The sequence below is a fragment of the Chaetodon auriga genome, chromosome 3 (genome assembly GCF_051107435.1).
Source record: "Chaetodon auriga isolate fChaAug3 chromosome 3, fChaAug3.hap1, whole genome shotgun sequence".
Lineage (NCBI taxonomy): Eukaryota > Metazoa > Chordata > Actinopteri > Chaetodontiformes > Chaetodontidae > Chaetodon > Chaetodon auriga.
The window spans coordinates 15,218,239-15,230,214 of record NC_135076.1 but is presented as its reverse complement, the minus strand read 5'-3'; the positions used below and the strand labels follow the sequence as shown (position 1 = coordinate 15,230,214).

Genomic DNA, 11,976 nt, shown 5'->3' with positions numbered 1-11,976 from the left:
CACCTGACAAGACATCCCCCTTTGAGGCTGCTAGCCCAGCAGTTCAAGTTTTACAGGTAAACAGGTGATTGGCAAAGTTCCCAAATTCTTACAAAATCTAAAACAATGCATCATACATTTAGTAAGATGCTGAGTTGTACCTTGCCAAGGTGAGGTATAACCCTACATCTTGACTATCTCCACGTGTCTTGCATCAGTGCTGACCGTCCAATGAGCCTCTTTCATGGCAGACACCGACATGTCACACAGTCAGATAAGCACAGGTGTATGTAAGAAATGACTAATGGCTGAATCCTGTTTAGCTGCTTCAGTTTCAGGATCCTGTTGTCATGTTATCATGCATGCCAACTGTGAAACTAGAATAGAACAGGGGCATCATTAATTTAATTCGGAACACCCGTGCTTGTCCTTCTATGACAAGTCAAAATGTCTGCTGTGACTTAATCTACCCTAGTTTACCACACTAAAAGACTTACTGAGTTTTATGTGTTTAACACCCAAAAATACTCATTGCCACCTAGTCAGGACATGACTTCATAACACAGGGACGGTCATGAACTCCCCTCTGATATATAAAGGCTTCAGGAGTGATACAGCAAGTTTTAGCAGGGCAAGTCTTACTCCCACATGTGGTCCCCCAAGGGGTGACATATTCAGCAATTAAAACTGTGGATACTGGCAGTGAGCAAGCAGCACAATGTGAGGAAACAGGCCACACATGACAGACTGACGCACTTGAGGCCAGGTGGCTGTGTAACCCTGAGCTTGAGCCACGCTGGTACTGTCCAGCTGTAACGGCGACGGAGAGGAAGCTGCTGCTTTCTATCAAAACAAAAGTGTGGATAAGGACTGGAGGATGGGCCTTGCAGATATGGAAAAATAGCAAACCATCAGTTTGGCTTTTATCACAATGAAGGGACTCGGGCTGGTTTCATGACTGTCTGGGTGTTTACAACACCAAGCGAAGGAAAATACATTTCACCTTCAGGGTTTGGCAGTTCCTGTTTTAAAAGGCTGTATCATGAGAAGGTGTAAAGCTGCACAAGGCTGAATTATCAACCAGGCAAGGTGGGCAAACAAAAGCCCTGAGAGCTTAACCTGATGTGCCAGATGGTTTGTTGAAACTGCACTTGGCAAGTGATTGGATGAACCGCCTATCATCATCTATCACAGGCTAAATTCAATCATCAGATCAACGAACGATTTGACGAGAAAAGCCGTTCTTTGCGCTTCTATAACTGATGCTATAGCAGCAGCTATGCTAACCTCTTCAGGAGTCATGTAATATGAACCTTTTTACTTGTGAAAAAGTAGTTTCGTTGATATAGTTAAGCTGGAAAGTAGTTTATGACCTCGCTCTCGATTGTCTTGTTACCTATGTTGAGTAGACTCTCTGCATGCTTGTATCTCGACAGTTAATCTGCTAGGAGAATCTTAGCAGAACAGTGGGAATAATGTCCACAACTACAAACATAAGACCCAGTTCCTGACGGACGTTTTTTTTTTTTCTCCTGAAGACACTCAAATCTCCAACAACAGGAGCATCCTCTACCGGAGAGCCCTGACTGTCATTGGGATCACTGGCACCCCTTTCAGATGCGTTTATCAGTAGACAGCCATGTGCTCGACTGATAAAAGGTGACGCCAATCAAGAAGAGACAGCGTTTTAGTTCTCTGTCTCCTGAACGTCCTGTTTCCTCCTGACTGGTCCTTTTGAACAGATAGGCAGAAGTGACCCGCACAACTGCCCTTTTATCATAAACACTTGAAAGTGTGTGTCTTTCCTTTCAGGCCATGTTTGGCACTTTTGGTAGGCACGCCACCCTAAGGATAAGAAGAAGAAAAAAACCCCTACATCACTACATACTGACAGAAGGATTCTCGTCAGAGCTTTTGGAAATTTTCATAAGCAGTGTATTGTTAAAGGTTAAAGAGGCCGCTCATCAAACAGACTAAACACCGAAGCTTATTTGGAATTCACTTTTTACATTTTCGACCTTCTCAGGAATGTCCTCACAAACTAGCCATTAACCTTTAGCGTGAATGCACCTCCACTTTTTTCTGTGTGTACACTAGAGCAAATCCAAACTGTGGGTTACCATGTTTTGTGGGACGCAGTAAATGCCGGTCTACAGCTATTGATTCTTGAACAGGATGACAGCTGCATCAGTTTAAAAGCAAGCTTTCCTCTGGGTTTTCTGCACGCACCAAGGGTGACGTATCTGTGGACAATGCCAGTGTTTCTCGAATTGAGCTTGGCACTTGATTTGTTACAGTGACAACAGCATTTGCTAATCTCAACTCAAGGGCGGCTTATTTGCTCGTTCTTGGGCTTTTTGGCCATATCACATGGTGTGCCGTGTTGTCAAGGAACTGTAGCTGTAATATGCTAATCATACAATGAGCATGCCATCAAATACCATCATGTAAATCATTAATATCATTAATCATTAATGTGGTGACTTTGCCTGTGGAACACTTACATTAACCAGTAATGCATTTGAAACAAAACAGGAACGTGTGTCAGCACTGCCAAAGCTTAACCAGAGATTGCACAGCAAAAACAGCAAAGCATGACGAAAATAGATTTTTCAGCGCTAAGGAGTAGTTCAGATTGTCCTTTGTAGCTAGGTGCTGGTGACCTTATCAGAGTGTTTGCTAACCCCGCAGGGGCCTCTGGGTGGTTGGAGAGGGCGCAGGTGTTTACCTATAGCCACAGCTGACAGGGGCATTCATAACATAGCTTGATCACACTACCTTTGTTCTAGCAGCCTTTTCAGAGGGGAACATCCTCGGTTGACATCTGAGTGGAAAAGAAAGAGGGGGGAAGAAAAAGATCCCCTGAAGGCAACTTCTCTTCCCCAGCACTGAATTCTTTCATGGTGACTGAGGAGTTAGTAGCCAGGGCCCCTCACTCATCCAACGGGGGGGGGGGGGGGACATGGATTTTCTGAGGCTTGTTCATTCCAGTCAGACAGTTGACAAGAGTTGGACAGTCTAAAGGTAACCCTTTCCCAAGTCCCTCAGGTGTGTTGTTAAACCCAACAAGAGATTAGCACCGACTTCCTCTCATCCAAAAATAGCAGGACGGGTTTCCATTTTTCATTAACTAGCCATTTTTCTTACCGCTGCAACCCTCCAATTCCCCAGTTCACCTTTGCCTCCTGAATATTACATAAACTGGGATGAAGGGTGAAAGGGAGCTATTGAGTGGGAAATTATTAGTGTCACTCAGTGATAATTTCGGACAGTGTGCGATGAAGGTGGTGAGTCATTGTGTCGCCCATGCTGTTGGAAGCAAAGATGTTGCAACCATTTACCAGGACGCAGGTGCTTGTTTATCATAAAACTGAGCAGTTTCTTCAGTCCTTGGATTCTGGAGCTTTATGTAATTATTAATCCATCTTGGCCTTGATCTTTGGACCTTTGTTTTGAGAATTACTTTTGTCGGAGGTGAAAAACAGTGAAGGATTATTGTTATTATCATCGCATTTTACACTCCAATCGTGTTGCCTCTTCCTTTTTTCTTCTTTGGCTGTTTTAGGACATTTAGTGATCTCTGCTGTAATTTTTAGTTTATGTCAAATATGTGGACACCATTCAAGGGATGTTAGATGTGTCTACAGTACTTTTGTATGTGAGGGTGAAGCCAACTTAAGTCATCTAATCTCACGCATTACATGGTTTTAATTATCAATTCAGTTAAAGCAGTATTGATTGTTTTTCAGCAGAACAAGGTGTGAACACACTGATACATTATTACCTCGGAATGGAAAGTTCTTCTCTGCAACAAGGCAGATGAAAGGGGCAAGAGTGAACCGAGACAGTAAAACTATAAAGCCAAAGCAATGATGTGAAAGGAGATGAAGCACTCCATGGAGGACAGGGAACTGCTACAAGTGTGACTTTATCATGTTAGTTACTGTATCATTGCCTTCTATGTGTAGCTTCTCTTTCTTTAATCATGAATTCCTGCACTGAGACAGATTCTAACCCATCTGCCTTGGCTGTAAAGCACTTTGGGTCAACTCATGCTGTTTTTAGATGTGCTGTATAAATAAACTGACTTGACTTAACAAGCAATCCCCTTCACATACAAGCAGTGCTGCGATCCATTGTTAATGCTGAAGCATTGACGGGTGCAGCTTTGATATTGCTGTTTGCAGCTGAAAACTGTAGTTTCATGAAGCATATTTTTCAAGGAGCTGGTTTATAGAAAATTTTAAGTGAAACATAAAAAAGGAACAAAATCGGAGTTGCAAGGTCATATCCTGACACCAACAGCATGCTACAATGAGTCACTGTGCTCGCAGGACTCAGCTTTCCTTACTGGCGTATGCCTCTGTTAGGCATCAAACGCCGCCTTTCCAGCCAAGGGACAGATGAGGTACTGTGGTGTCCATCACCACCTCACTCGTCTACAACACTTGCAGTGCCTGAATCCACAGAGAGGGGAGAAAAAAAAAGCAAAACGGGAAAAAACACCGCCAGCAGGCAACAGGATGCACATGGCCCTGAGAAGGATGGCTGGCTGGATCCAGGAAATGGAGAGAGAAGGAGAGGAAGGAGAGATTTTGGATCACAGCTGTGGTCGGATTGAAAAATTCCTGTTTTGAAGCACAGAGAGAGATTTTGTTGTTCTTTCCCCAGACCATAAAGAGGCGGAAGAGCACAGCAAAGGTTAAGTGAGGTTGTGGCGGTGACAGCTGTGCAAAGAGCATTTCAGCTAACAGCAGCCCTCATTTTGTTTCATGGCTGAGAGACCGTAAGACTGACAGTCAAATCAAGTTCTTTCATGTCGGTGACATTCATTTCATACCCATGTCTCATCTTTTGCCGATACAGTATGATTTTGTTCCACTTCAGAGAACATAAAACTAACTGACTCTCTATCAATTTCCAGTAAGTCCAGAAATGACCTGTGAGTCATGCTGCAGGAATGCAGTCATCTGAAGAGTTCACCTGTGTTTATCACCACTCTTAGCCAGTCCATATCAATGTTACTGTCATATGCAGTTCTTTGTAATACAATGGCTGTTCAGGCTGGGGAGCTGATAAAAAAAAAAATCTGTTTGCACTGTGACCACTGACTAATACCAGGACCTCTTGCTTGATGTCAGTTACACACCAGGAAGTCCAATGTATGGGCTGAAAAATATTACTAATAGTTTATTGAATCATTGCTGTTCTGTTAGTTATTTAGGCTGTAACTGGAGGCCAGCATTGCAAGCCAAAGGTTTATACAAACCTAAGAAATTTCCACATCCTCAAGTTTTCAGCGTGTAAATATAAAGAAGACTTACTTCCTCCTTGTTATAAATACTCTATATTTGTTTTAAAATTGTCTTCCTATTTAATAAAACATTTCTTTACAGGGCTTTTGATTTAAGGTAGTGTGGTCACTTCATATATTTACCTTGTCAAGCACAAAGTCTCACGATGTAGGACGCTAACACATGGAAAACCAAAGAAACACGACACAAATTATATTTATTTCATAAAAAAAAAAAAGGAAAATGTATCCAGTCCGCCTCCCTTTGGAGAGTGATTCTGGGTGTCAAACATGTAAGCAAACAGTTGCCGGCTTATACATCCACAACATTAATATTCATTTGGATTTCAGTTTTCTGACTCCCAGATGAATGTCAGTCATCAAGTATTTAGTCTCCTTTGTGCTCTGTTTTGGTCTCCACCCTCTGTCTGTCTGCTGAGTACAGCGATATTTTAATGGAAATGGGTTGGTGGCTTGGAGAACGTGTCAAACTTGACCATGTACAGTGCTACGCTGTGTGGAATACAACAATTCTGAAGTTGCAGTGGCACTGGTGTTGGATTATTTAGCAATCGAAGCATAACTGTGTCGTGGGAGTGTGTAGTCATAGTGACAAGTAACAATAGGGGTAGAGACATGGGTGATTGAGTGCAGAAATTATAACACAATGTAATAATAGCAGTTCCCTGTTATCTGTAAGACAAATATTGCAGTTTTATTGTCTTTGTGTTGTGAATCTGAGATATAATATATCTCTAGGCGTGTAAATGATTTAACAGAAGTGGGGATTGGATATTAACAAAAATGTTTCGGCTCTTCAGAAGGTCTTTCTGCGGCTCTGGCATTATCTATGAAGAGAAGAAAGGTCCTCAATGTAATCATTTTTGTTGATGTTGAATTAGACAAGTCATGTATCAAGTCAAGTATGTGTGCACATACAAGGAATTTGACTTCAATCTAAACCTTAACTTCTCTGTAGCAGCAAGGTGCATTTTTAACAGGGGTGGAAGGAATCTAGGACAGTTTGCTCAGGTACTGTACTTAAGCACAAATACATTTAAATTTCACTTGGATATTTCAATTTTCTGTCTCGTCATACTTCTACGCCACCACATTCAAGGGGAAATATTGTACTCCACTTCATTTTGTCTGACAGCTGTGGTATTACTTTGCAGTAGATTTCCCATAAAAACATCATCAGCTTCTAAAATATGGTACATTGGTAAATGTGTGTATAAAATAAAGTACCCAGTAATATATAAAACTCTTGAAATTAGCCCAGTCTCAGTATGTTACAGGAACATTAGACACCCACAGCAACTGCTCTGCTCTTCCAACATGTTTTCATCCCAGGGACGCACAAAGCCTGCCCGCCCCAAAGCCTTTCTGACACATAATTGATGATGTGAAATGGCCATACTTTAGTTACGTTTGGGCATCAAATCTACTTGGTTAGGTTTAGGATTAGGATTAAAGTTAGATTGTTCACACAGAACTTTCACTCAGTGTTTGCTTGACTCATCCATCCACCCAACCTTTTTCCATCTGTGGACTTTCTCACTCTTTCATCACGTTGCTTTGAGCATGACGCCCTGTGAACGAGACAGGGCTGAAATAAAAAGTGCTTTTGACACTTTAAGTATGTTCTAGCTGATAATAACTCTGCATTTGTAATTGGGTATTCTTAATTTCATAATAATAATTCTTCACCATAATTACATGTATGTCCCTGCTATATGGGAAGGCTTCCACAAACCTTGGCTACAGGCCTGACTTCCCATCTTTTTTTTCTTTTACTTTCTTTTTTTTTTTTTTTGTTTGTTTGTTTTTTTGGAAGATTAAAACCTTACCTCCAGATTAGAAAATGTACACACGTCAGATCTCCAACATAATAGCGTGAATAATGGCAGTAAAACAACAAAAGGCCTAATTGTTTGGTCATTCCATCCCACAGACCAACACGATGGAAGAAATAAAAGAAATGCGATGTTTACCTTGTCTCAGGGGTCATTGTTAACCCGTGATGGAGTATTAGGCTTGTGGAGAGAGTGTGTGTACACGACGGGCGGACTCTTTCTTGCCTGTTCATTCATCATCCGTCCTGAGAGCATGCGGTCTGCGTAAGTGCAGCCGAGCCTTTAAAAGCGCATCTCGGCGCAGCGGAGAGCGCAGTGTTTCAGAGGCGCCGCTCTCTCTGCGCACATCTGCGCCTCTCGCCTGTCTCACAACACCAAGAGGCGGCTTTGATAGAAAGGATTATTTTATCACTTTGCCCAAAAGCCGACTAGACATAAACCCAAGACATTCCACTTTTCTGGTCTCGACAGTCGGCATTTTTCTCCTTTTGTATCGGTTTATTGCCTCCATCAATCTTCACAGATCGACTAAAGCATCAGAAAAAAAGTAAGTGGCTTCTTCTTCTTCTTCTTTTTTTAACATCTAATCATTTTTGATTAGATTCATTATTTTACACGGTGTTTATTTGACTCGCCCTGTTTTCATTGAATTTTACGGCGTCGTACTTTCCATCAGTGGCACAACTCAACATCTTAAAACTCTGAAAGTCTCTCATCAAGGCTTTTCATTTAAAAACGCTTTCAATGCTGAAGTGATTTGTGTTATAGATTATATGTGTTCGTTTGAGAAGAAACGCGGGCAAGAAGGAATAGATTGGGATTAATGAGGCGTTTAAAGCACGTGAGAGAATTGTGATTTTCAGCCCAACTTCAAGGTGATACTGTGAGAGTTATGTTGGTATTTTTATAGCAGCTGCCAATATGTGTGATGTTTGCAACTGTGAGACATATTTCAACAACAGAGAAAGAAATAGTCTGACATTTCTGACACCCTTTTACCTCCAGTTTGACTGCTGGGTCAAATTGACCCGAACAGTATCTATGTGATATAAACATGCAGGGGGTGGTTGCAAATATGTGATGAACCATTTTTATTTTATATGTTGATTACACGAATTAAGGCAAGCAGAAGAAGTTTCATACTGAAAAAATACTTTTAACTATTTTTCCTAGATCTTCAAACTTTAAAACGGGCCAATTTGACCCGTAACATAACAGGAGGGTTAAGATTCTCATCGGTGGATTTTCATTATGAATAAGTGAGATTGTTCAATTTAAAGATTGAATTTCAATAAAATGGCCTTTTTTTTTTTTTTTTTTTTTTAAATGTTAAATAGCGCACTGACTGAGCCAACTTCCAAAACTTGTTATGACTTAGATTGTTTGTGGTTGGGAGAACAGATGGGGGGGGGGGGGGGGTCCACATGGGAGTGTCCGTGGGGCCGTGGATGTGACGAGCCCTGGCATGACAAGTTCTTCACTTTCCATGTACATTCCACACGTTCCTCCAGAAGTGGCACTGCTTCATTAGAAAGTGGCTTTAAACTAAGGAGAGAGCATACAGTATCTCTGAGCTGTTTTAGAGGGAAAAACAATGGTTAACTGCTAAACAACCGGGATTTACATTTAAGATCACCATTTGTGTTTTTATGTAACATATTATGGTGTGCATGCAAACATTAGTTACAGAGAAAGCACACAGTGATTATAGTATGAGGACATCCATCCCTTAGGGTGTTCTTTGCTTCGCTGGCTGCACATTAAACAGCTAATATACCTCATGTTGGAACCTATTATGGTGACAATCTGGCCGTCTTTGCTTTATGAAAGAGCAAGAAATCCTGCTCTAATGTTGGTATGTGAACATGTAGTTTAAACCCAATGAGTGATCATTTATCAATTTTTTGTGTGCATCTATGCCCATATCTTTATCGTTTCATTGCTACATTCCTAAAATGTTTTAATCATGGTTCAATGTTTTAAAGCACTTTGTAACATTGTTTTGAAAAATGTGGCATCAAGTTTATTATTATACCTAGTTAGTAGTTTTAAACTGATTAGAATTCCAGATTCATGCTCTTCATACTTCTAGATTCATGCTCTTCGTGCTCCTAGACCTATCACAGAAAAATCTATCAGAAGCTATTTGAGTTAGATTTTGTCTCTGACTGCCATTTGTGATCTTTGTCTGTGCCCAGGATGAACAACAGAGATCGCTGGCGGGTGTACAAGAGGGTGAGTGTCATGTTTTTCCTGGCTGTGGTGACGCTGACTGTTGTCCAGAGAGGGAGCAACAACATGGCGGCTCCCTTTGAACTCGAGAGCCAGGCTCACATGGATGCCTCTGAGGGTGTGGAGGCTGGAGCTCCTCTGGGAGAGAAGATTGACTCATACCTGGGGTTGAAGCACTTCTGGAAAATTGCCAAGCACAAGCAGGTGCCTAGAGCTCTGGCCACCTCACAGGAGTCCAGAATCACCGAGGACAGCAGAACCTGGGATATAACAAGCTCCAACTGTACTGCCAACCTCAACCTCTCAAGTCAGGACTGGTTTGTGGGCCTGGAGCCGACTTTCCAGCAGTTCTTGCTCTATCGGCACTGCCGATGGTTTCCCATGATCCTCAACCACCCGGAGAAGTGCAGAGGGGACATACATTTGCTCATGATAATAAAATCTGTGGCCACCCAGCATGACCGCAGGGAGGTCATCCGAAAAACCTGGGGCAAAGAGCAGGTGGTTGACGGCAAGAGGATTAAGACCCTTTTCCTTCTTGGTCAGCCCTCCAATGAGGCAGAGAGAGTGAACCATCAGAAGCTGGTGGAGTACGAGAACCACATCTATGGGGATATTCTCCAGTGGGACTTCTTAGACAGCTTCTTCAACCTTACGCTTAAAGAGACTCACTTCCTTAAGTGGTTCCACACTTACTGCCCCAATGTACAGTACATCTTCAAGGGGGACGATGACGTCTTTGTCAGCATCCAGAACATTTTTGAGTTTCTAGAAAGCAGCAAGCAGGCAACAGACCTGTTTGTGGGGGATGTGATTTTCAAGGCCAAGCCAATTCGTAAAAAGGAAAACAAATACTACATCCCCCAGACGCTGTATAATAAGACATACTACCCCCCATATGCAGGTGGAGGGGGTTTTCTGATGCATGGGAACCTGGCGAGGAAGCTTCATGTGGTGGCAGACACTCTGGAGCTCTACCCCATCGATGATGTCTTCTTGGGCATGTGTCTAGAGGTGCTTCAGGTCACTCCTATAAAACACAACGCCTTTAAGACGTTTGGCTTGGTGAGAAATAAGAAAAGTAAGATGAACAGAGAACCCTGTTTCTTTAAAAGCATGATTGTGGTGCACAAGCTGCTCCCCACGGACCTCATGCACATGTGGAATCTGGTCAACAGTAACCTGGTCTGCTCACAGAAAGTGGAGATCCTATAGCTTGATGGGTAACACCAAGTAAGGACAGCACCAGCAAGCTGAGCTCCACCCCGTTGGAAAGTAGTGTAATGCGTGAGAGTTGAAAGCAAACTTTCCAATAAACTCTCCTTTATGTGGAGAGGGAGCGTGGTCAATGTTTGAATTTGTTGTTTCTGAGCAGTAATGCAATTTTGCAATATTTGGAGGAGTTTCCTCAAAAGTTCAGTAAATTATATAGAGTTTTTCAAAGCTGACTTAGAATTCTGTATTTATATTGGCATTGTGAAGGACTGACACTGTCAGCAGACAAGGACCAAAGTTGAGCTGCTACGTTAATGGCCGCGCAAAGTAGCACAGTTGCTGTTGCATGCAGCACTTTCAGAAAGGTCGGAGGGAAATCACATTTGGATTAGTTTGATCTTGAAAATAGCAGGGCAGATAGTGCTAGTGTGTGCCATGGAGGCTTGGGTTATGACAGCCATTGCACATTCTGTGCAGCTTGTAGTTATGTTAGCATTTTGGGTTTGTACTAAGTGTTAACCATTGCCTTCACTGGGACCAGTATGGCATGCTGCAGTGGTGTCAAATGGCTTCAAGTAAGAGAAAGAATACACTCTCTCTACCTCAGTGATTTGGTCCAAAAACTGTTTCATCATCGGTCACCTTTTCTGCTTAAAGTGTAACCATGATACCATAATCATCATATGCAGTACATGTTCCAACAGTAAGATTTTAATCACTTTCTGTACTGTAGGGGTCCTTGCACTCATTTTCTTTCTTTCTTTCTTTTTTCTTTGGACTGACTTGATCTGGACACCTACTACTTCTATACTACTGGAAACTTTGAAAGAAAATGTCTAGAATTTTTACTTGTGTGCTGTCTGTGGATTTGAATGTGCTGATATACTTGATATGAATATGGTAGAGGGTTTACAATGACACTGTGAACTAAAACTGTTGCTGGTACGAGCATGTTAATTTAATCGCCACCCAACTAAAGGGGGCAACTGTGGGATTCTTTTATTTAATGCATCAGATAAGGTTATTACTGGAATCTTTGATAATTATAAAGCTGAATGTTGTGGGTGTAGTGGGTGATGGTTGTGTCTAGGTGGTGTAAATATATGTAAAAAATCAGAATGTACATAGATTGTCATTTGTAAATAAACATCTTGACAAGACTGGGAAAATTTGTCCAAGATTGGCTGTTTTTGTGTTTGGCCTTATCGGCGCCCAACATCTATGTGAAAAACCGTATCAAGTCACCCAACAATAGTGTCCAGTGTTGACATGCAGGTATTAGTTACACAACCAAACAGTACAGTAAACATAAGTGCTCAGTTGGTCATGAAGGTCATAATGCTGTACTCATTTTACCAATGTTGAGCGACAACTGTGTTGCTCTGTTTTCTCTATAACAGA

At 41.9% G+C, this 11,976-nt stretch overlaps 1 protein-coding gene across 1 annotated transcript; it reads left to right on the top strand.

Annotated features, from left to right (window-relative positions):
• Positions 1–7,446: 7,446 nt before the first annotated feature.
• On the top strand, positions 7,447–11,735 carry b3gnt7 (UDP-GlcNAc:betaGal beta-1,3-N-acetylglucosaminyltransferase 7). The gene is made up of 2 exons (XM_076722292.1): positions 7,447–7,675; positions 9,327–11,735. Exon 2 carries the CDS (start codon positions 9,328–9,330, stop codon positions 10,573–10,575), a length of 1,248 nt encoding a protein of 415 aa, XP_076578407.1. The 5' UTR covers positions 7,447–7,675; position 9,327; the 3' UTR covers positions 10,576–11,735.
• The last annotated feature ends 241 nt before the right edge of the window (positions 11,736–11,976 follow it).

What these genes read in the sequence shown, in the direction of transcription:
- b3gnt7 (XM_076722292.1), top strand. Translation starts at nt 9,328, where the DNA reads ATGAACAACAGAGATCGCTGGCGGGTGTACAAGAGGGTGAGTGTCATG.